The following is a 23044-nucleotide window of genomic DNA, read 5'->3' on the forward strand; positions in this document are numbered from 1 at the left end:
ATTATCAATACAGGCTGTGGGATGATGAACATGAACATAGCCCTGCATGAAAGGATGAGAAGGAGCAGTGCACAAGAAGCTGGACATGAGTCAATGATGTACAGGTTAGTTTGAGGAAGAGAAGGCTGAGGGGAGACCTTATCACCCTCTACAGCTACCTGAAAGGACAATGTAGAGAGGTAGGTGCTGGTCTCTTCTCACAGGTAATTAGGCATAAAAGAACAGAGAATGGCTTCAAGCTGCAGCTGGGTAGGTTTAGACTGGACATTAGGAAACATTTTTAACCTGCAGGAATGGTCAGACATTGGCACAGGCTGCCCAGGGAGGTGGTGGAGTCACCATCCCTGGATATGTTTAAAGGTAGTTTGGATGTGGTGCCTGGGGATATGGTTTAGGGGTGATTATTGTGGAGTAGAGTTAATGGTTGGGCTTGATGATCCTGAGGGTCTTTTCACCACTCTTGCAGGGAAAAAATTCTTCCTAATGTCCAGTCTAAGCCTACCCAGTCACAGCTTGAGGCCATTCCCTCTTGTTCTATCCTGAGAGAGGAGACCAGCACCAGCCTCTCCACAAGGTCCTTTCAGGTAGTGGTAGACAGCAAGGAGGTCTCCTCTCAGCCTCCTCTTCTCCAATCTAACCATCCCCAGCTCCTTCAGTTGCTCTCCATTAGATTTATTCTTCAGGCCCTTCCCAGCTTCCTTGCCCTCCTCTGCCCTGGCTCCAGCACCTCCACATCTCTCTTGTCTTGAGGTGCCCAAAACTGGACACAATGCTCAAGGTGTGGCCTCACCAGAGCTGAGTCCCAGGGGACAATCCCCTCCCTGCTCCTGCTGCTACTCTGAAGTGCAGATTATGTAGGAATGAGCTTGTCAATAATGACCTACCCCACTGCTTAGCACCTCCCTTACTTATGCTGCCAAAGCAAGAAAGAAAACTGGGTCAAAATTAAAACAAACTCTTGACTTCCAATGCACTGAAACTCCCTGATGAAAATTGACAGTAGGAACAGGAAGATTTAGAAATAATTGCTGTAGCTGTAAAACCACTGGGGTTATCTTTTTGGACATATTTGTGTATAATTTTGATGCTTTTACAAGATTGCATTATAGAATCACAGTGCACTGGCAATCACCCAGGGAGTTTGGAGCGATTCTACCACTTTCAGTGGCTTTGGCCTGCAGAGTCCCATCAGAAATACATAACTACAAAAGGAAATCCCTCAGCAGTGGATACCTGTAGAGTTTAATTGTACTGATGTGAGAGAGAATTCGTTTCCAAACCATGAAAACCCAAAGAATGCCCTCATTTATTAGCATTCCCCCTACACAGGCAGAGAATCATAGAATCAATCAGATTGGAAAAGACCTCAAAGATCATCAACTCCAACCTATTACCTAAGACCTAATACCTCCTGACAACTAAACCATGGCTCCAAGTGCTACATCCAATCCTTCACTGAACACCTCCAGGGATGGTGATTCCACCACCTCCCTGGGCAACACATTCCAATGGCCAATCACTCTTGCTGGGAAGAACTTTCCCCTCACCTCCAGCCTAAACTTCCCCTGGCACAGCTTGAGACTGTGTCCTCTTGTTCTGCTGCTGGTTGCCTGGGAGAAGAGACCAATCCCCACCTGGCTACAACCTCCTTTCAGGTAGTTGTAGAGAGCAATAAGGTCTCCCCTGAGCCTCCTCTTCTCCAGGCTAAGCAACCCCAGCTCCCTCAGCCTCTCCTCACAGGACTTGTGCTAGAGACCTCTCTATTGACCAGTCAGTTCACTACTCTTTGTAGAGCAGGACATCCACAGGGTGGTCAGTAACCCCTTCTTGGGGTCCCAGGCAGATGTGAGCATGGGGATCTGGCAGACAAAGATAATCTTTGCTGGATTGACATGGTCAGGCATAAAGCAGACCACTGATTATCCCATGTTCTACTCAAGGCTGCAGGTCATGCCTAAAACAGCTGAACTGGTGAATGCCCTTCTTAGATTTAGTAGAATCAGAATGGTTTGGAGGGACCTCCAAAGGGCTGGGATCAGCCTCCTTCTCCTAGAGCCATGCAAAGAACCTCTTTTACTCACCTGCTTGTTCCAGCTACTGTTCAGCTTTGGGGACAAATTTCAGCTCACTCTTTATGTTCTGAATCTCTGACAAGTTGACAGCAGGGCCTGGAAGTTTCTTAGCTCCTGGAAGATGTTTCTTGTCTTTCTCCTCCTCTGAAGAAGCAGGAATGCTCTGTACAAAAGGACAGCAAGGACCTTAACTGCCACCACAGCACTCTCTCAAGCAATGAGTATAGGTCAGTTATTTGAGGGATGGAAAAGGATGCATTTTATACTAAATGTAATCCTAATGAAAGCTGAGTGGGGTAGGGGGAGGAGAAGGGAAGAGGTTGGTTATTTTGTTGGTTGTTGCCTAAAATGTTTAAAAACACTTTAAAGAAGAATTAGGAGCAAGTGGATCACATTGAAAATGAGGAAGAATTTATAGAGTCAGACCAGAAGCAGAAAATTAACTGAGCTGATCATTTGCCAGGTTCTACACATTGGCCACAGCAACCCTATGCAGTGCTACAGGCTGGGGACAGAGTGGCTGAGAGCAGCCAAGCAGAAAGGGACCTGGGAGTACTGGTTGACAGTAGGATGAACATGAGCCAGCAGTGTGACCAGGTGGCCAAAAGAAGGCAAATGGCATCCTGGCCTGTATCAGGAAGAGTGTGGCCAGCAGGAGCAGGGAAGTCATTGTGCCCCTGTACTCAGCACTGGTTAGGCCACACCTTGAGTCCTGTGTCCAGTTCTGGGCTCTTCAGTTTAGGAAAGATGTTGAGATGCTGGAAGGTGTCCAGAGAAGGGCAACAAAGCTGGGGGAGGGGTCTGGAGCACAGCCCTGTGAGGAGAGGCTGAGGGAGCTGGGGGTTGCTTAGCCTGGAGAAGAGGAGGATCAGGGGAGACCTTATTGCTGTCTACAACTACCAGAAGGGAGATTATAGCCAGGTGAGGGTTGGTCTCTTCTCCCAGGCACCCAGCACCAGAACAAGAGGACACAATCTCAAGCTGTGCCAGGGGAAGTTTAGGATGGAGGTGAGGAGAAAATTTTTCCCAGCAAGAGAGATTGGCCATTGGAATGTGCTGCCCAGGGAGGTGGTGGAGTCACCATCCCTGGAGGTGTTCAAGAAAGGCTTGGATGTGGCACTTGGAGCCATGGTTTAGTTGTCAGGAGGTGTTAGGTCTTAGGTAATAGGTTGGACTTGATGATCTCTCAGGTCTTTTCCAACCTGGCTGATTCTATGATTCTAAGATTCTATGATGTTCTATGATACACAATTAGTTAATGCAAGAAAATATTATTTAGTGACATTATGCTGTTGTTCCTATTTGATCATTAAAAATCTCACTCAGTAACCCAGCCCCAGCTACTCTACATGCTAATATCTACCTTAATGATCTAACACAGTAGCAAGGCACAGCAGGGGAATAAATAAATTGATACAGAAGCTGTTTGCAGGGTGGGGAGGCACAAAATCGTATCAGCAGACAAAGATGCCTTGAGTTTGTACTGCTTCCTTTGATAATTTTCTTGAACAGTTAGGAAATGTGGGTAATTGGGAAAGCCTGTCATTTCCTCCAGCTCCATAGCTCGTGTTAGTACACAGCAGAGAGTATGTTACAAATACAGATTCACACATTGCATTGGCTTGGAAGGGTCCCCCAAAGCTCATTTTGTCCAAGCTCCCTGCAGTAAGTATGCACAGCTCCAACTGGATCAGGCTGCCCTGGGCCATATCAAGTCTGATCTTGCATGTCTCCAGGTCTGGGGCCTCAACCACCTCCCTGGGCAGCCTGTTCCAGTATTTCACCACTCTCATTGTACAGAACTTCTTCCTGATGTCCAACCTAAATCTATCCTGCTCCAGTTTCAAACCATTGCCCCTGGTCCTATCATGCCAAGCCCTTCTAAACAGTCCCTCCCCACCCTTATCGATCCTGTAGGTCCCTTCAGATATTGACATGTAGCTCCAAGACCCCCCTGGAGCCTTCCTCCACACTGAACAGTTCCAATTCTTTCAGCCTGTCTTCACAGGAGAGGTGCTCCAGCCCTCTGATCACCTTGGTAGCCTTCCTCTGGACCCACTCCAGCAGATCCGTGTCTTGTGTTGTGGGACCCAGAACTGACCACATCACTCCAGAGCAGAGCAGAGTGGCATAATCACCTCTCTCAATCTGCTGGCCACACTTCTTTTGATGCAGCATAGTACAAGTGGTGCAAGCTGTGACTATGGTTTGGAGATTCTGCGCTCAATAAATGGATGTTGGCTTTCCCTTCTCACCTCAGGTGTGTGCCTGCAGCCTTCCTTATATTAACCACTCCACTGAGATCAGACCTTGGTCTTCCTTCAGTTTTACTGAAGGAAGTCTGTTTCGAGTTTTACTGAAGGAAGTCTGAAGGGTGACAACAAATGCTAACAAATCCATGCATGGAAATGCTCAGCCTGAAAAGTTGTTTTCTCAAATTCCCGCCCCCTCCCCCCCTTTTCCTTTTCATGTTCATGTGTCTGCTGCACTGACCTGCAAAAATAGGCTTTTTGCATCTCACTCCACCATCTCTTTGAGCAAGACCCAGAATTCCCCTCATCTCCTTTGCCAAGGTTTTAAAATGCAGAGGAAAATGTTAAGCACTGTTAGCCAAAGCTGAGCTTGCCTGAAGCTGCTCTGAAGAACCACGAGCTGCAATGCAGAACTTAATGAGGTGAGGAAACTGCAAAGACAACTCCACTGGCAGCATTTTTCTAGTCTCCTCTTTTACAAGATCTATTTCTGTGCTCTTTCCTCCCTTTGGCTTGGTTGCATATTGGCCATAAAGTTCTCTCTAAAATCTTTCATCAGTGATCTGGATGAGGGATTTGAGTGCACCCTCGGTAAGTTTGCAGATGACACTAAATTGGGTGAGAGGCTGAGAGCCCTGGGGCTGGTTAGTCTGGAAAAGAGAAGACTGAGAGGGGATCTAATCAATGTCTATAAATATCTGAGGGCTGGGGGTCAAGAGGGAGGAGACAGGCTCTCTTCAGTTGCGCCCTGGGATAGGACAAGGAGCACTGGATATAACACAGGAGGTTCCACCTTAACATGAGGAGGAACTTCTTCACTGTGAGGGTTACAGAGCACTGGAACAGGCTGCCCAGAGGAGTTGTGGAGTCTCCTTCTCTGGAGACTTTCCAGCCCTGTCTGGATGTGTTCCTGTGTGACCTGTGCTGGATTCTGTGCTCCTGCTCTGGCAGGGGAGTTGGACTCACAGATCTCCAGAGGTCCCTTCCAACCCCTAACATCCTGTGAGACAGTGATCCTGTGATGTGTTCTTCACTCTCAGCTTCTACAGCTTACCAACACACACAAAGCTCTTTACCAGAGCTGGGGGGGGGGGGATTCTTGGCCATGGCTCAACAACAGGACAGTTCAGTTTCTGCTCACTGAGTAGGCATCTTGTGCCCACTGTGAGTGTTGATGTGCTTGAGGATAGGATGGCTCTACAGAGGGATCTGGACAGGCAGACTGTCAGCTGCACAAGATCTAGCAAAGCCAAGTGTCAGGTCCTATGCTTGGGTCACAACAACCTCACAACAACAACACTCTGCTTGGGACAGAGTGGCTGGAAACTTGCCTGGTGGAAAAGGACCTGGGGGGTGTTGGTTGACAGCTGGCTGGACATGAGCCAGCAGTGTGCTCAGGTGGCCAAGAAGATAAACAGCATCATGGCCTGGATCAGGAATAGGGTACCCAGCAGGAGCAGGGAAGTGATTATGTTCCTGTGCTTGGCATTGGTGAGGTGATACCTTGAATACTGGGCTCAGTTTTGGGCCCCTCACTACAAGAAGGACACTGAGGTCCTGGAGCATGTCCAGAGAAGGGTAAAGGGTCCTACTAAGAACAACTGGGGATAACTGGGGAGAAGGGAAGGCTGAGGGGATACCTCATTGCTTTCTACAACTACCTGGAAGGAGGTTGTACTGAGGTGGGGGTTGGTCTCTCCTCTCTAGTATAAGGTGATAGAATGAGAGGAAATGCTCTGAAATTGTGCCAGGGGAGGGTTAGACTGGATATTAGGAAAAATGTCTTTTTAGAAAGAATGGTCAGGCATTGGAACAGGCTGCCCAGGGAGGTGCTGGAGTTACTGCCCCCGGAGGTATTCAACAAACACGTGGACATGGCACTTTGGGACAGGTTTTAACAGCCATGGTGGTTTTAAGGTTGATGGTTGGACTTGATCTTCGAGATGTCTTCCAACCAAAACAATTCTATGACTCTACAAATGTGAGGCCAAGAGCTTTCATTTCATATTGTCTGTCTCATATACAGCATCCACATAACTGAGAAGCAAAGCAACATTTAATTAGCCAACCAAATCTAATTATCAGCACTAGCCATTCATTTTATTCCTCCAACACTTCCAGAATTCACACATGCTATTTTAGTTTCTGCTTAATAGCATGCAAGCCCTTCAGCAATTTAATTGCTGCAGAACAGAATATGCTCTGACTTCTTTCCAGGGGAAGAAAGCCACAATATGTGTTTAAGATCACTTTATATTTTTGGGTCTTTAAAAATCATAGAATTGTCAGGGTTGGAAGAGACCTCAAGGATCATCCAGTTCCAAATCCCCCTGCCATGGGCAGGGACACCTCACACTACAGCAGGTTGCTCACAGCCACATCCAGCCTGGCTGCAAAAACCTCCAGGCAGGAGGCTTCCACCACCTCCCTGGGCAACCTGTGCCAGTGTCTCAACACCCTCATGGGGAACAACTTCTTCCTAACATCCAAGCTGAATCTACCCATTTCTAGTTTTGTTCCATTCCCCCCAGTCCTATCACTCCCTGACACCCTCAAAAGTCCCTCCCCAGCTTTCTTGTAGCCCCCTTCAGATACTGGAAGGCCACAAGAAGGTCTCCTCAGAGCCTTCTCTTCTCCAGACTGAACAACCCCGACCCTCTCAGTCTGTCCTCATAGCAGAGCAGCTCCAGCCCTCTGCTCATCCTCGTGGCCCTTCTCTGGACACCTTCCAGCACCTCCAGATCCTTCCTGTAACAGAGGCTCCAGAACTGGACACAGTGCTCCAGGTGGGGTCTCACCAGAGCGGAGTAGAGGGGGAGAATCACCTCCCTTGACCTGCTGTCTATGCATCTTTTGATGCAGAGAATCTTCTTAAGGAAGAGTTAAGTCAGCCTGGGTTTAATGTCTTCAAGGCATTTCTCTGTACAGAGAATGCTGTTTGTATCAAATATGTTGAAATTCAGAAAAGAATCTGTATGATTGTGACAGAAAAGGTAGAGTCAGCTCTTAAATAACTAATCCTGACCATTATTGGTTGGACTTCATGATCTTGGAGGTCTCTCCCAACCTGGTTGATTCTCTTATTTAAAGTGCCTGTACCAGGTCAGAAGAGGCTGATGATTTGTACAGAAATAATCTGGCTGCTTGTTGTTAATGAGAATGAGTCACTTGCCACATCCAGTGGCCTTAAATATTGATTCTGCCACTTCGCTCTGGTGAGACCTCACCTGGAATACTGCATCCAGCTCTGGAGCCCTCAACACATGAAGGACATGGACCTGATGGAGCAGGTCCACAGGAGGGCCACAAAAGTGCTCAGAGAGCTGGAACACCTCTGATACAAGGACAGGCTGAGAGAGCTGGGTTTGTTCAGCCTGGAGAAGAGAAGACTCCAGGGAGACCTAAGAGCAGCCTTGCAGTGCCTGAAAGGGGCTACAAGAAGGCTGCAGAGGGACTGTTTGCAAAGGCCTGCAGTTATAGCATGAGGGGCAATGGTTTGAAATGAGAGGAGAGCAGATTTAGGTTGGATGTTAGGAACAAGTTCTGCACCATGAGGGTGGTGGAACACTGCAACAGGTTGCCTAGGGTGGTAGTTGAGGCCCCATCCCTGGAGATCACAGAATCACCAAGGTTGGAAGAGACCTCAAAGATCATCGAGTCCAACCTGTCACCACAGACCTCATGACTAGACCATGGCACCAAGTGCCATGTCCAATCCCCTCTTGAACACCTCCAGGGATGGGGACTCCACCACCTCCCTGGGCAGCACATTCCAATGACTAATGACTCTCTCAGGGAAGAACTTTCTCCTCACCTCGAGCCTAAACTTCCCCTGGCACAGCTTGAGACTGTGTCCTCTTGTTCTGCTGCTGGTTGCCTGGGAGAAGAGACCAACTCCCTCCTGGCTACAACCTCCCTTCAGGTAGTTGTAGAGAGCAATGAGGTCTCCCCTGAGCCTCCTCTTCTCCAGGCTAGGCAGCCCCAGCTCACTTAGCCTCTCCTAGGGCTGTGCTCCAGACCCTTCCCCAGCCTCGCTGTCCTTCTCTGGACACGTTCAAGTGTCTCAATGTCCTTCTTAAACTGAGATCTTCAAGGTGAGGCTCAGCAAGGCTCTGGGCAACCTGACCTAGTTGAGGATGTCCCAGCTGAGTGCAGGGGTTTGGACTGGATGACCTTTGGAGATTCCTTCCAACCATTCTATGATTCTATGTTCAGTTGGGGTACCTGAGGCTGATACACAGTACTGTAAGATCAATTACAAGGCTTCCTTCCATCAATGGCAGGGATTCTTCCCCCTCCTCAACCCCACCCCCCAAAAAAATAAAAATCAAAGCCCCCTTTTTTCTCACCTCCTCCACTTCTTCAGGTGTCAGCTCTTTTCTTTTATGAGGGTGGCCTGCACCAGGTCGAAATGCTCCCATGGGGATGTTAATATTAGCCTGTGAGAAAGACATGATGATGCATTATGGCACTGACTGATAGAGAAAAAACCAGCTGGTAAATGGCAACACTCAAAAGGGGCAGGAGAAGGCTGGAGACATTATCATTGTTCTGACTCCTGCCTGGTGTTGCATCACAACACCACCCCTGTGGGAAAGAGAAGTGCTTTCATCTCCACTTTAAACGTGGCAAGAGAAAAACACAGAGCTCCCCAGAAAGCTTTATAGAGGTTCTGCATTTTCAGCCTAATGCTCCCTCAGGTCACTGGGCTTAAAACAAATGCGTACTAGATACCAACCTGTCTGGAAGCAACTGGGATAGCTTTGATTTGGTGGAGGACAAAGAGAAATTCAGTGCCAGTATCAGCATTTGAACACAAATTACCCCAACCCTACACTAACACTCAAATCACTGGATCACTCCACCTCTCCCACTGACACCAGTTCTCACCTCATTTCATCACAGGTGGTTAGGAAGGAAAGCCTGCCCTGAGTCAACTTAAGCTACAAGTGTTTAAAATGTGATTTGACTGGCAAATTTTCCCCATGGGTGCTACAAACTGGAAGTGTAATGCCTTAGCCCTAGAAACATGCCTCTTGGTTGCAAAATGGAACTGTGGGAAAAGGCTTTTTGACTCCTCCAGCCCCTGGTGGGTTTTGCCTAGACATCCCAGTCTGGTCTGCAGCTCATGGGGCAGAATAGGCTGAGCTGGCTCCAGTTCTGAAAAGACCATTAACTCTCCCTCCAAAATCACAGAATTGTTAGGGTTGGAAGGGACCTCAAGGATCAGCCAGTTCCAACCCCCCTGTCATGGGCAGGCACACCTCACACTATAGCAGGTTGCTCACAGCCACATCCAGCCTGGCTGCAAAAACCTCCAGGGATGGGACCTCCACCACCTCCCTGGGCAACCTGTGCCAGTCTCTCACCACCCTCATGGGGAAGAAGTTCCTAACATCCAATCTGAATCTACTCATTTCTATTTTTATTCCATCCCCCCTAGTCCTATCACTCCCTGACACCCTCAAAAGTCCCTCCCCGACACCCTCAAAAGTCCCTCCCCAGCTTTCTTTTAGCCCTATTAAGATACTGGAAGGCCACAATTAAGTCTCCTCAGAGCCTTCTCTTCTAAAAACTGAACAACCCCAACTCTCTAAGCCTGTCCTTATAGGAGAGGAGCTCCAGCTCAGAATGTTACCCACAAGACTGCATCAATCCATTTTTTATCTGTGGCAGAAAGGTAGTAGCCATAACATAAACAGGGCTGATAATAGACATCTTAAAAGTGATGATTTTTGAGAATGACACAAAACATTGCTCAGGAAAAAGCATCCAAATGTATCTGTTTCCTGATCTGACCCAGCCTGGGTTGTTTTGAAAGTCAAACAGCATGGATCAACCAAATGCACAGTTTACACCTGCTCTTATCTCATGATCTCAGAAGGGAAGCTGCTCGTAGGAAATGTCATCAAAATATCACCACTCCCACTGGTAAAGCCTGGGGGTGAGTAGGTAATATTACAAAGAGGAAGCAGAGAACCTTCCAGCAGCAAACTGTGTTATTGTAGTTGGGCATCTAAGTGATTTGTATCAACTGAAGATCTGTGCTGGGACCACTTCTGTTTGACATCTTTATTGATGACCTTGATGAAGACACAGAGTGTGCCAGCAGTGAGTTTGCAGATGGCACCAAGTTAGGAGTCACTGTTGATCTGCACCAGGGTAGGGAGGCTCTAGAGAGGGACTTGGATGGATTGGATCCATGGCCAACGTTACCAGGAGGAGCTCCAACAAGGCCAAGTGCCAGGTCCTGCACTTGGGTCACAACAACCCCAAGCAATGCTACAGGCTTGGGGCAGTGTGGCTGGAAAGCTGCAGGCAGAGATGGGCCTGGGGTGCTAATGGACAAGCAGCTGAAGAGGAGTCAGCAGTGTGCCCAGGGGGCCAAGAAAGCCAAAGGCATCCTGGCTGGGGTCAGAAATACTGTGTCCAGCAGGAGCAGGGAGGGGATTGTGCCCTGGGACTCAGCTCTGGTGAGGTCACACCTTGAGTGTTGTGTCCAGTTTTGGGCACCTCAATACAAGAGAGATGTGGAGGTGCTGGAGCCAGGGCAGAGGAGGGCAAGGAAGCTGTGAAGGGCTTGGAGAATAAATCTGATGAAGAGCAACTGAAGGAGCTGGGGATGGTTAGACTGGAGAAGAGAAGGCTGAGAGGAGACCTCCTTGCTGTCTACCACTACCTGAAAGGACCTTGTGGAGAGGCTGGTGCTGGTCTCTTCTCCCAGGTGATTAGTGATAGAACAAGAGGGAATGGCCTCAAGCTGTGACTGGGTAGGTTTAGACTGGACAGTAGGAAAAAAAAATTCCCATCAAGAGTGGTCAGGCATTGGTACAGGCTGCCCAAGGAGGTGGTGGAGTCCCCAAGCCTGGTTTGTTTGGGGCTATGGTTTAGGGGTGAACCTTGTAGAGTAGAGCTAATGGTAGGAGTTGGTCTTTTCCAACCTGAATGTTTCTGTGATTTGCTTGGGAAGACCACACAGTGAGGGAGGCTGAAGACCTGATCTGGCCCTTAGAGACCTCTCTACTGTTGCAGTTTTGGGTTTCCTTCCTTCCTTGATCCTGCCCCAGTTTGGGCAACCACAGGTTGCTGTCTTCAGTAACAACTGCTCTCACAGCTGGAATCAATCTTCAAGCAAATTATGAATCAATTTGGCAAGAAATAAGAATCTTGCCCTGAACTCTATTTATTTGTTTCCCATTACAAAAGGGTTGGAACTAGATGATCTTTAAGGTCTCTTCCAAGCTAAAGCATACTATGAATCTCTGGATCACTGTATTTGTGCAAGGTGATGCTGCCACTTCAGTGGGGCTGGCTGGGTCAGCAGGCCCATGTAGTTTATAGACAACTGAGGATTAATCTCATAAAACTTTCTCATTCAGCATTGCTTTGGATATTCTATGATTCTATGATTTAGGAAGAAGTTTTTCAGTACAGTGATGGTGAGACTGGTACAGGCTGCTCAGGGTGGCTGTGGATGCCTCCTCCCTGAGGGTGTTCAAGGCCAGGTTGGACGAAGCCTTAGCATCTGAGTCCAGTTGAGAGGTGTCCCTGCCCATGGTGGGGATCTTGGAGCAGATGATCTCTGAGGTCCCTTCCAACCTAAGCCATTCTAGGACTCTGTGATGTTATTTTAGATAATCAAGGGCCTTACAGCTTCAAACTAGACAAGAGGGGATTTAGATTGGGTATTAGGAACACCACAAACCAGGAACCCCCTAACCCTTCCCTCTGTGGAAAGACAAGAGTGATGTTTTTTGGTAGAATAATTTTCAGCCAGAAGCTGTGCACAGCATTTTGCACACTAAGGGGGGAAGGCCAGTAATGAATGTAACCAGGAGTTAACAGTACCCTGGTCATCTATCACCCTAAACTGCTCATGGGAACCAGTTGCTATCTTTAACTTCCCCACAACTGTGTTTAGTGGCTGTTAGCAAGTGAAGATTTTAGTGTACCTCTCAACGACCTGGCTGAGGGGATTGAGTGTACCCTCAGCAAGTTTGCTGATGATACAAAACTGGGGAGGAGGTGGCTGACACCTGTCAGGCTGTGCTGCCATCCAAGGAGAGCTGGACAGGCTGAGAGCTGGCTGCAGGCAAACCTCATGGAGCTCAGTAAGGGCAAATGCAGGGTCTTGCATCTGGGAAGGAATAACAGCAGGCACCAGGACAGGTTAGGAGCTGCCCTGCTAGGATCACAGGATGTCAGGGGTTGGAAGGGACCCAAAGAGATTATCAGGTCCAACCCCCCTGCCAGAGCAGGACCATAAAATCTAGTGCAGGTCACAGAGGAATGCATCCAGACAGGCCTTGAAAGTCTCCAGAGAAGGACACTCCATGGGCAGCCTGTTCTGGTGCTCTGTGACCCTCACAGTGAAGAAGTTCCTCCTTGTGTTGAGGTGGAACCTCCTGTGCTGTAGCTTACATCCATTGCCCCTATCACAATGAGCAAGAAAGCAGAGCCTGTCCCTTCCCTCCTGACGCCCAGCGCTCAGATATTTATAAACATTTATTAAATCCCTTCTAAGTCTTCTCTTCTGCAGACTAACCAGCCCCAGGTCCCTCAGCCTCTCCTCACCAGGCAGTGCTCCAGTCCCTTCAGCATCCTTGTAGCCCTCCAATGGACCCTCTCCAGCAGATCCCTGTCCCTCTTGAACTGGGGAGCCCAGAACTGAACACAGTACTCAAGATGAGGTCTCACCAAGGCAGAGTAGAGGGGGGAGGAGAACCTCCCTGGATCTGCTGGACACATTCTTAATACACACCAGGATCCCATTGGCCTTCTTGGCCACAAGGGCACATTGCTGTCCCATGGGAAGCAGCTCCATGGAGAAATACATTGGAGTGCTGGTGGACAGCAAGTTCTGCATGGGGCAGTAATGTGCCCTGGTGGCTAAGAGAGCCAATGGGATCCTGGGGGGCAGCAAGAAAAGTGTGGCCAGCAGGGCTGGGGAGGTTCTTCTCCCCGTCTACTCTGCCCTGCTGAGACCACACCTGCAATACTGTGTCCAGTTTGGGGCTCCCCATTCAAGAGAGAGAGAGACCTGCTGGAGAGAGTCCAACAGAGAGCCAGGAGGATGATTAAGGGACTTGAGCATCTCCCCTGTGAAGAGAGACTGAGAGCCCTGGGGCTGTTTAGTCTGGAGAAGGCTGAGAGGGGATCTGATCAATGGCTATCAATACCTGAGAGGTGGGTGTCAAGTGGAGGGGGCCAAGCTCTTTTCATAGGTGCACAGTAATAAGCCAAGGAACAAAGGATACAAACTTGACCATAGAAGGTTTCAGCTCAAACATGAGGAGAAACTTCTCTACAGTGAGGGTGCCAGAGCACTGGAGCAGGCTGCCCAGAGTGGTTGTGGAGTCTCCTTCTGTGGAGACTTTCCAAACCCACCTGGATGCATTCCTGTGCAGACTGCCCTGGGTGCTCCTGCTCTGGCAGGGAGTAGTACTGGATGATCTCTGGAGGTCCCTTCCAACCTCTAATGTACTGTGATATGGTGAGAAAGATGCCACTTAGGATATGATGCACCACAAAATACTTCAGCTAGCCAAGTGCCATTACATTTCCATCCCTGCAGCACGATGTATATTCTCGAGGGGGTGCCAGGCCTACTGTAACAGCAGACAATAGCAAAGGATCATGATGGATGAATCACAATGTATAAAAGGAATGTGACATTTTGAGGCAGGGTGCCTAAAGTGCTCAATGTGTAATAGGCATCGATTCAAGGGTAAGTTCCCTGCTGGAGCAACCTCTGACAGGATCTTTAATAGATTTATTTTAAAGTTCATGTTACAATTTTTCTCCTGATTTTAAATACCTTTGGGGGGGGGGAGGGGGGAGGAGAAAGAAAACCAAAGAAGTAACATTTCTTAAAATATTAAATTTAATGCACTTTTTAAACAGACAAACAAGAAGGATGGTTCTACATTTGCTGTCCTGGAGAGCATCAAGATCAGTGTGGCCAGCAGGGCTAGGGAGGTTCTTCTCCCCCTCTACTCTGCCCTGCTGAGACCACTCCTGCAATACTATGTCCAGTTTGGGGCTCCCCAGCTCAGGAGAGACAGAGACCTGCTGCAGAGTCCAACAGAGAGCCAGGAGGATGATTAAGGGACTTGAGCATCTCCCCTGTGAAGAGAGACTAAGAGCCCTGGGGCTGTTTAGTCTGGAGAAGAGAAGGCTGAAAGGGGATCTGATCAACACCAATAAATATGTGAGCAGTGAGTGTCAAGAAGGTGCTATGCTTGTTTTGGTGGTGCCCAGTAATAGGACAAGGGGCAATGGATTCAAACTGGAACCCAAGAAGGTCCACCTCAACATAAGGAGAAACTTCTTTGGTGTGAAGGTGCTGGAGCCCTGGATCAGGCTGCCCAGAGAGGTTGTGGAGTCTCCTTCTCTGGAGACTTTCCAAACCCACCTGGATGTGTTCCTGTGCAGACTACCCTGGGTGCTCCTGCTCTGGCAGGAGGGTTGGACTGAATGATCTCTGGAGGTCCCTTCCAACCCCTTCCATTCTATGATTCTATGATTTAGAGGTTGGAAAGTCACCATAAAAATAATAAGAAGAATTAGAACTACTTCTTTAAGGGGGGGGAAATATTTGTATGTTCTTATGGAGTTGAAATGTAAAATGCAAATACTTTTTGAGTTCCAAATCATCTCCATTTTGGTCATCAGTCATGCAAACACTTCCATAGTCACTGCAACATGTAAAGGAGAGGTGACAATTTGGGCCCAGGGAAACTGATGGCAAAATTCTGCTAATTTGAACTGAATTGCAGTAGTTTGGATGCCTGTTCCAGTAGAGTTTGTTGCTGATAAAGGGAATTAGCATTTTTATAGTGCCTTTCAACTTCAGAATGCTGTCTAGCCACTGGGTAATTCATCTTCTTGATCCTCCAATCCACTGATCTAGTACTATCTTGAGGAAAGAGAGGACAGGTCAGACTTTAGACACTTCACTTTGTGTGTCTTATGTAATTTCAAGGGAACCTGAACTCATAAACCAATTTCACTGCAAGTGCATTTTACACAACCCAAGAAAACTTGGTGCAGTTCTGCAGCTCAGGAGGCATTTTGGCCTTTTGACAAGAATCAGCTACAGCATGAGCTAAATACATTTTTCATGAGGCTGCTTCATGAGGATGTTGGGATAATCCTCACTGAATCACACAGAATTAACCAGGTTGGAAAAGACCTTTGAGATCATCAAGTACAACCTATCACCCAACACCATCTAATCAACGGCTCCAAGTGCCACATCCAGTCTCTTTTTAAACACCTGCAGTGATGGTGACTCCATCACCTCCCTGGGCAGCACATTGCAGTAGCCAATCTCTCTTTCTGGGAAGAACTTTTTCCTCACCTCCAGCAGAATAGAATAGAATAGAATAGAATAGAATAGAATAGAATAGAATAGAATAGAATAGAATAGAATAGAATAGAATAGAATAGAATAGAATAGAATAGACCAGACCAGGTTGGAAGAGAACTTCAATATCATCGTGACCAACCCATCATCCAACACCATCTAATCAACTAAACCATGCAACCAAGCACCCTATCAAGTCTCCTCCTGAACACGTCCAGGGATGGTGACTCCACCACCTCCCTGGGCAGCACATTCCAATGGCTAACAACTCTCTCAGTGAAGAACTTTCTCCTCACCTCAAGCGTAAACCTCCCCTGGCACAGCTTGAGACTGTGTCCTCTTGTTCTGCTGCTGGTTTCTGGGAGAAGAGACCAACCCCCTCCTGGCTACAACCTCCCCTCAGGTAGTTGTAGAGAGCAATAAGGTCTCCCCTGAGCCTCCTCTTCTCCAGGCTAAACAATCCCAGCTCCCTCAGCCTCTCCTCACAGGGCTGTGCTCCAGACCCCTCCCCAGCCTTGTTGTCCTTCTCTGGACACCTTCCAGCATCTCAACATCTTTCTTCCATTTCTTAAACAGCTGCTTTTATGAGTATCTAACAACCCACTAAATCCTTGTGTGCTATTTGAGGACATACAAGAAGTTTTTTTCATGTAAGCATTGGCATTTACCTCATTTTCCTTTGTCTTTTGAATAAAGTGTTCTTCAATATTGGAAGCTGTGGGCTTTTTTTTTTTTTTGGGGGGGGTGGTGTTGTTTTTTTCTTCCCTACAAGAATGCAGTCATGAAAAGCTTGACAAAACCTACACCATCTTTTTAGCCTGGCAATTCTTCCCCCATCATATTAACTCTATGTAAAAATCAAGGAGCTGCAAGAATTAGCCCTGCTCATCACACTGCTCAGTCCTTCAGCTGTGTGTTGCTTAGCTGATCCACCAACAGGCATAACCTAACCCTGAAAAAAGATCACACAAGCACACAGTCAACCAATCTACCTGATCCAGGTTGTTGCTGTTTTTTTCTTTTATCAGCTCAACATCACCAGATGCTCTTTCAGATCAGACTTTGTTCAGTGCTTTCAGAGCTACCAAGCTTTTAGCTGTAAAAAAAGAATCCTACACACCGCCCCCCCCAACAGCTAGCACTTCTGTCTGAGCAAAAATAAAATGCACTTGGCCAAGGAGTGGACATTGAGATTCATATTTTATTCTATTAGAAAGATAAAGACTGTCTCTTACCTGAATGGCTTTGACATGTGACGCTGGCTGTTTTGACATTTTTAAGACAGAGGCTTATCCCTGCAAGCAAAATGGGAAAGTGTTACAGGCTCTGACATTCTGATAGCTCAGGGAGATAAGCTAGAACGTAACCCATGCAGCCTCTTGACAGGCATCCATTTCATCTGCCCAGCTCTGGTTTCCAGCTCAGTTTCAGAGTTGCTTAGTTATGCCTTCTGGATGTCCAAAGGAGACAGCACACCTGAGCTTCTCTGCTTAATATTTCATAGTCACAAATGGAGCTCTCTCTTTCACATTAAAAACTACAATGAGGAGAGATAAGGAAATACTCAACCCTTAACAGCACTGTAAAATGAGCAAGAATTCAGGGAAGCATTTGAGGGTAAACAATGTGTGATCACCTCTGTCACACACTAGCTATGTGGGATTTATCAGAGCTCACTCTTCAAATACAGCACAACCTGCTAGCAAACACTGAGAAAGGCAGGCAAAAACCATTTGCTGACTCTCAGATCCTGGCAAATATTTAATGCCCACAGATGAAGAGAAGAGAGAGGTTCGGAGAGGTTCGGAGAGGAGAGGTTCGGAGAGGAGAGGTTCGGAGAGGGGAGGGGAGGGGAGGGGAGGAGAGAGGAAAAGAAAATAAAAGAAAAAAAGAAAAGAAAAGAAAAGAAAAGAAAAGAAAAGAAAAGAAAAGAAAAGAAAAGAAAAGAAAAGAAAAGAAAAGAAAAGAAAAGAAAAGAAAAGAAAAGAAAAGAAAAGAAAAGAAAAGAAAAGAAAAGAAAAGAAAAGAAAAGAAAAGAAAAGAAAAGAAAAGAAGAATTAATCAGGTTGGAAAAGACCTTCGAGATCATCAAGTCCAACCTATCAGCCAACACCATCTAATCAACTAAACCAGGGCACCAAGTGCCTCATCCAGACTCTTTTTAAACACCTCCAGTGATGGTGACTCCACCACCTCCCTGAGCAGCACATTCCAGTAGCCAATCTCTCTGTGAAGAACTAATAAGGTGGTCAAACTGTAAATTTCTACAGTACCTTAAGGAGGCCTACAGGAAGGATGGAGTGAGACTGTTTACAAAGGTCTGCAATGATAGCACGAGGGGCAATGGCTTCAAACTAGAGCAGAGCAGATTTAGATTGGATGTTAGGAATAAGTTCTTTACCATGAGGGTGGTAGAACACTGGAACAGGTTGCCCAGGGAAGTGGTTGAGGCCCCATCCCTGGAGGTATTCAAGGTGAGGTTTGACAGGGCTCTGGGCAACCTGATCTAGGTGAGGATGTCCCTGCTGACTGCAGGGGGGTTGGACAGGATGACCTTTGGAGGTCCCTTCCAGCCCAGCCCAGCCCATTCCATGATTCTACGATTCCAACTGCAAGGGAACAAAGTAGCCTCTCACCAGAGACATAAAGATCCACCCATTTTAGTAATGAGATAAAACAGAGCAGAGTTTTCCAAATACTTTTAGGCAGGTGGCAGAAACACACTGAAGTCAAAAGACTCTGAGCCGTTCCCCCCGCCCCCCCCCCCCCTTTAAAGATTTTAATGGCCTGGATCTTTGTCAAAGACAGGTCATTTAACCATGATAATACAAACCAAGATTGCAGTGCTAAAAGGTGAAGAATTATTTCAGCAGAGAGCTCATTGAACACCACCAAACCACAGCATATTTTTGTCATTATGCTTAACCTGAGAGGAGAAGGCAAACATTGAGAAAAGTCCAAAAACTATGCAAGAAAGAACAGTAGAAATATATTGACATATCAAATGTGGGTCAAAGGCTTTGGTACTCCAAAGATTGTAACTGAAACAAAAGCCTAGATGAGTTGTAGGTTGGCTTCAACCTGGAATAGCAGCCTGGAATTTTCTCCCTGGAGCTGTGTGGGAAGACTTGCTCTTGGATGTTGTCACACCACTTTTAAATCTGTGTATAACACTGTGGAGAACTTAAAAGTAGAGATGGAACTTAAAAGCAGAGAACACCTGCCATTAGAGGTCTCCCTCTGATTGCATACTCAGCTGTAGAGTGCTGTCCCAGCCTTAAGTCAGAAGATTATAGAATCATAGAATTGTCAAGGCTGGAAGGGACCTCAAGGATGTCATCTTCATATCTTCTTATGCTTTAAAATGCTTCCACTAAACAAAGAAATCTTCCCCTATGCTCTGCTCTGGTGAGACCCCCACCTGGAGCACTGCATCCAGTTATGGAGTCCCTATTATAGGAAGGATCTGGAGGTGCTGGAAAGTGTCCAGAAAAGGGCCATGAGGATGAGCAGAGGGCTGGAGCTGCTCTGCTATGAGGACAGACTGAGGGAGTCGGGGGTTGTTCAGTCTGGAGAAGGAGGAGACCTTCTTGTGGCCTTTCCAATATCGGAAGGGGAATACAAGAAATCTGGGGAGGGACCTTTTGAGGGTGTCAGGAAGTGATAGGACTGGAGGAATGGAACAAAACTAGAAATGGGAAGATTCAGAGTGGATATTAGGAAGAAGTTGTTCCCCATGAGGGTGGTGAGACCCTGGAACAGGTTGCCCAAGGAGGTGGTGGAAGCCTCATCCCTGGAGGTTTTGAAGTCCAGGCTGGATGTGGCTGTGAACAACCTGCTGTAGTGTGAGGTGTCCCTGCCCCATGGCAGGGGGCTTGGAACTGGATGATCCTTGAGATCCCTTCCTGCCCTAGCAATTCTATGATTCCATGAAAATCCCACCCTAAGCAAAACAAACCCAGCATGCTTCCAGTAAGGCTTTTATTGTAGGTTGACATTTCCATTTACAATTTTAAAATCAGATGTAGTTTTTAAAAGCTTCAGAATTGACTTTGGGGGGGGAAGGGGGGACAGAAATGTTGGCCACTGAATTTCATGACATAATTTGCACAGATTTCAATAAGGCAAAAGGATTTACTGCACTCTCTTTCCTTTGCACAGAGATAACTGTGCTGCTAACCAGTGGCTGTATGCCAAAGACAAGGCCACAAAGATGGTCCAGGGACTGGAACACCTCTGCTATGAGGATAGGCCAGGGGAACTGGGCTTGTTCAGCCTGGAGAAGAAAAGACTCTGGGGGAACCTTAGAGCTGCCTTCCAATACCTGAAGGGATCCTATAGGAAGGCTGCAGAGGGACTTCTTACAAGAGTATCCAATGGGACACAACGGGAAATGGATTTAAATTGAAGGAGAATATGTTTAGAGTGGATCTCAGGAGGAAATTCTTCACTACAAGGGTGGCAAGAATGGGACTTTCCAGAGAGGTTGTGTATGCCTCCTCCCTGGAGATGTTCCAGGCCAGGCTGGATGGGACCTTGAGCAACCTGGTTAGTTGAGAGGTGTCCCTGCCCGTGGAAGAGACCCAATCAACCAATCAGCCAGTCCAGGTTGGATTAGATGATCTCTAAGGTCTCTTCCAGCCTAAGCAATTCTATGAAATACAAAAATAATCCCCCAGTTTATTGGGAAGATAGGACTCATCATACAGAAAGAAATGTTCATTTTCCTTCTCACCTTCTCCTCTTTCTAATCAGAATGAGAACTGGAAACATCAGCACAGGAAGCCAGCACAAACAATTTGAAAGCACTGTCCACAAAGAAATCCATGTACTTCTCCAGTGCCTGTGCACACCAATACACACTCCTTGGGCCACCTCGAGCCAAAGAGGGCAAGGGGTTACCTTGAATCTCCACTTCAAAACAAGCAGAGCAGTAGCTGCTCCTCAGTGAAGTGCTCTGGGCTCCCAAGAAGCATGCATTGGAAATGCCTGCAATCAGACACCAGTTCCTAAAGATGGATGCATGATACAGTTGTGTAGGACTGCTTTTGGAGGAGGTGATTTTCCTACCACTTCAGGCTGCCCTCATTACCGCCAGAGAAATCAGGACAGCAGTGTGCTGCTGAGTAAAAATAGACAATCTGCTCATGGTTCTCTCTCTGCCTTTCCCTCCCTTCCCTGAATTTCCTTTCAGAGCAATACTGACCACCAGGCACAGGAAAATAAATCTTAGATTACAGATGGGTCTGTTACTGGTGAGTTGATTCCTATAAACTCCTTTGTTCTTTTGCCACGCATCTCAGAGAGTCCCAAAAGTGCTGCACTGATTGTATGAAGTTAGTTCTGCCATTCCAATCAGCTCTGCAGACTTCAGAAAAATCCTCTTCACCCTCACTTCTGCAGCAAGGTTTCAGATGCACGCAGGCAGAGCAACACAGATGTACACACCCTGAACTCCCCAGTGTCTTTCTGGCCTCCCCACACCTTACCTTTTGCCTTTTATGGGCTTCATGCTGAGCCCAGCTTAGAAAGCAGCATATGGAATACAGAATTAACCAGGTTGGAAAAGGCCTTTGAGATCATCAAGTCCAACCTATCACCCAACACCCTCTAACCAACTAAACCATGGCACCAAGTGCCTCATCCAGTCTCTTTTTAAACACTTCCAGTGATGGTGACTCCACCACCTCCCTGGGCAATGGCAGAGCTGAGTTCAGTTCGGAGCTGCTTTATGGCAGACTTGCCCCAGCAGATTCTTTTGCTTCCCAGGGAAAGGACTGATGAACAGAACTACTTGTGAAACACCAGACTGCTCCAGGGACATAAATCAATGCTTTGGGGGAAAAAAAATAAAAAAAAGAAAAAGAAAGAAAGAAAGAAAGTTTTTAAAAACAAAGGACCTATCTTGTGCCCCTTTTGCTACAAGGAATTTCTGACAGGGCAAGATAATGAGCCGGCTTCATTCGATTTGGCTTTAAATAGGAGCAGATATCATAATGCCACCTTTTGTAATCCACACAAGAGATGTACAGTAACACACAGATAACACAAAGAGCCCTCCCCCCGCCCCGGGGGTGGGGTGGGGGCCCAGCTGGAAGCTGTCCTTTCTCCCCCCACCACACTCACAGCGTTAAGCACAAGGAGTGTTTCGGACACAGAACTGCAATGTATTATCTGATTAAAAGGCTTTGACAGGAGCTACACTACTGAGAGGCACAGCTAGGACAAAGAAAGAAGAGAAAAACTCCCCACACATATACTTTGCAGCTTCCAGTCTGTCCCACAGAAACTTAACTACACAGTTTAGGCAAATGTGAGCACATTTTCTGTCTCTGCTACAGCTGCCTGTTATGGTCACAATGAAAGAAGCCCTCTCTTACCATCAACCCCCCTCCCCAGGTAATATTTCACTGACTGTCACACAGAGAAAATGAGCATCTACCTACATATTACCATCAAACCCCCCAGGTAATAGCACAGAGAGAAAAATGAGCATCTTCCTATGCACCACAGCATTCAAGCTAAGACACAGCTATGCTGCTCAGGGGTTGCCAGGTATTTGACTTCCCATTTCAAATCTTTAGAAGATTCCCCCACAGACTATGCAGCAATAACTATAACAATCTCCTCTGAGCAGGCTGAGCTGCTGCACAAGACATTAAAGGAAGCAAAACCCCCACAACTATTGGCAGTCACTTTGCAGCAGTTATCAAAGAACTTTTGTCAGAAGGGTCTTCCAAGTCTTTCATTGATCCCTTCAGGATCAGCTTACTTATTGACTTAGATTGAAAGCAAGCAAGCAAGCAAGCAAACAAACAAACACAAACAAAAAGAGCTCCAAACCGTCAAGCAAGTGTGTGCACCTCCTGTGGATGCTGCAAGAGGTACCTTCTTCTGCCAGCTGAGGTATTGATCCTTTCAGTGTGTCTGAAATAGCTCCGATGCCTTCAGCCCGGACGGCACCGAGAGCTGCTCCAAGCTGGAGTGGGTCTCTGCTGAGAAGCAAAGTGTAAAAGGGAATTCCTGGCATAGCTTCCAGTTGTTCTTCCTAAATATAGTGTTTGATTCAGCCTGCAACTCGGTCCCCTGTGACACTTGACCACGGTGGAACCAAGGGCTCGTGTGTCAAGAGGGAGGTGTTGATGGGACACACCTTTGGGTCCCTTTTCCTGCCCTCCCCTCTCCCCGGTCTTCTGGGCTTTGCCCAAGTGCCAGGCACAGGGCAGCAGAAAGCCCCACACAGAGCTCCTCCCGTGGTGCTCGGGGCAGCCTCTGCTTCCCTGCTTCCACACCAGGGAAGGAAATAATTATGGAGACGTAATTATGAAGAACTCACCTCAGGGGAACTAACT

General features: G+C 47.3%; 1 protein-coding gene across 3 annotated transcripts in view; it reads right to left on the reverse strand.

Annotated features, from left to right (window-relative positions):
- Positions 1–22675, reverse strand: part of SMPX (small muscle protein X-linked) — a 47423-nt gene extending 24748 nt beyond the window's left edge. The window contains exons 1-4 of one of the 3 annotated variants that reach the window (XM_068144781.1): positions 22581–22675; positions 16928–16987; positions 8674–8763; positions 2082–2235 (exon numbers count right to left, since the gene is read on the reverse strand). In XM_068144781.1, coding sequence (XP_068000882.1) covers positions 2095–2235; positions 8674–8763; positions 16928–16966 — 270 coding nt within the window. In that variant the 5' untranslated portion in view covers positions 16967–16987; positions 22581–22675 and the 3' untranslated portion in view covers positions 2082–2094. Of the gene's footprint in view, positions 1–2081; positions 2236–8673; positions 8764–16927; positions 16988–22535 lie in introns of all 3 variants that reach the window. The other 2 variants (XM_068144779.1, XM_068144780.1) reach the window with 2 other exon arrangements.
- Between the last annotated feature and the right edge of the window lie 369 nt (positions 22676–23044).

Source organism: Melanerpes formicivorus, unplaced genomic scaffold, assembly GCF_026170545.1.
Source record: "Melanerpes formicivorus ecotype bairdi unplaced genomic scaffold, bMelFor1.0.p_v2 SCAF_11, whole genome shotgun sequence".
Lineage (NCBI taxonomy): Eukaryota > Metazoa > Chordata > Aves > Piciformes > Picidae > Melanerpes > Melanerpes formicivorus.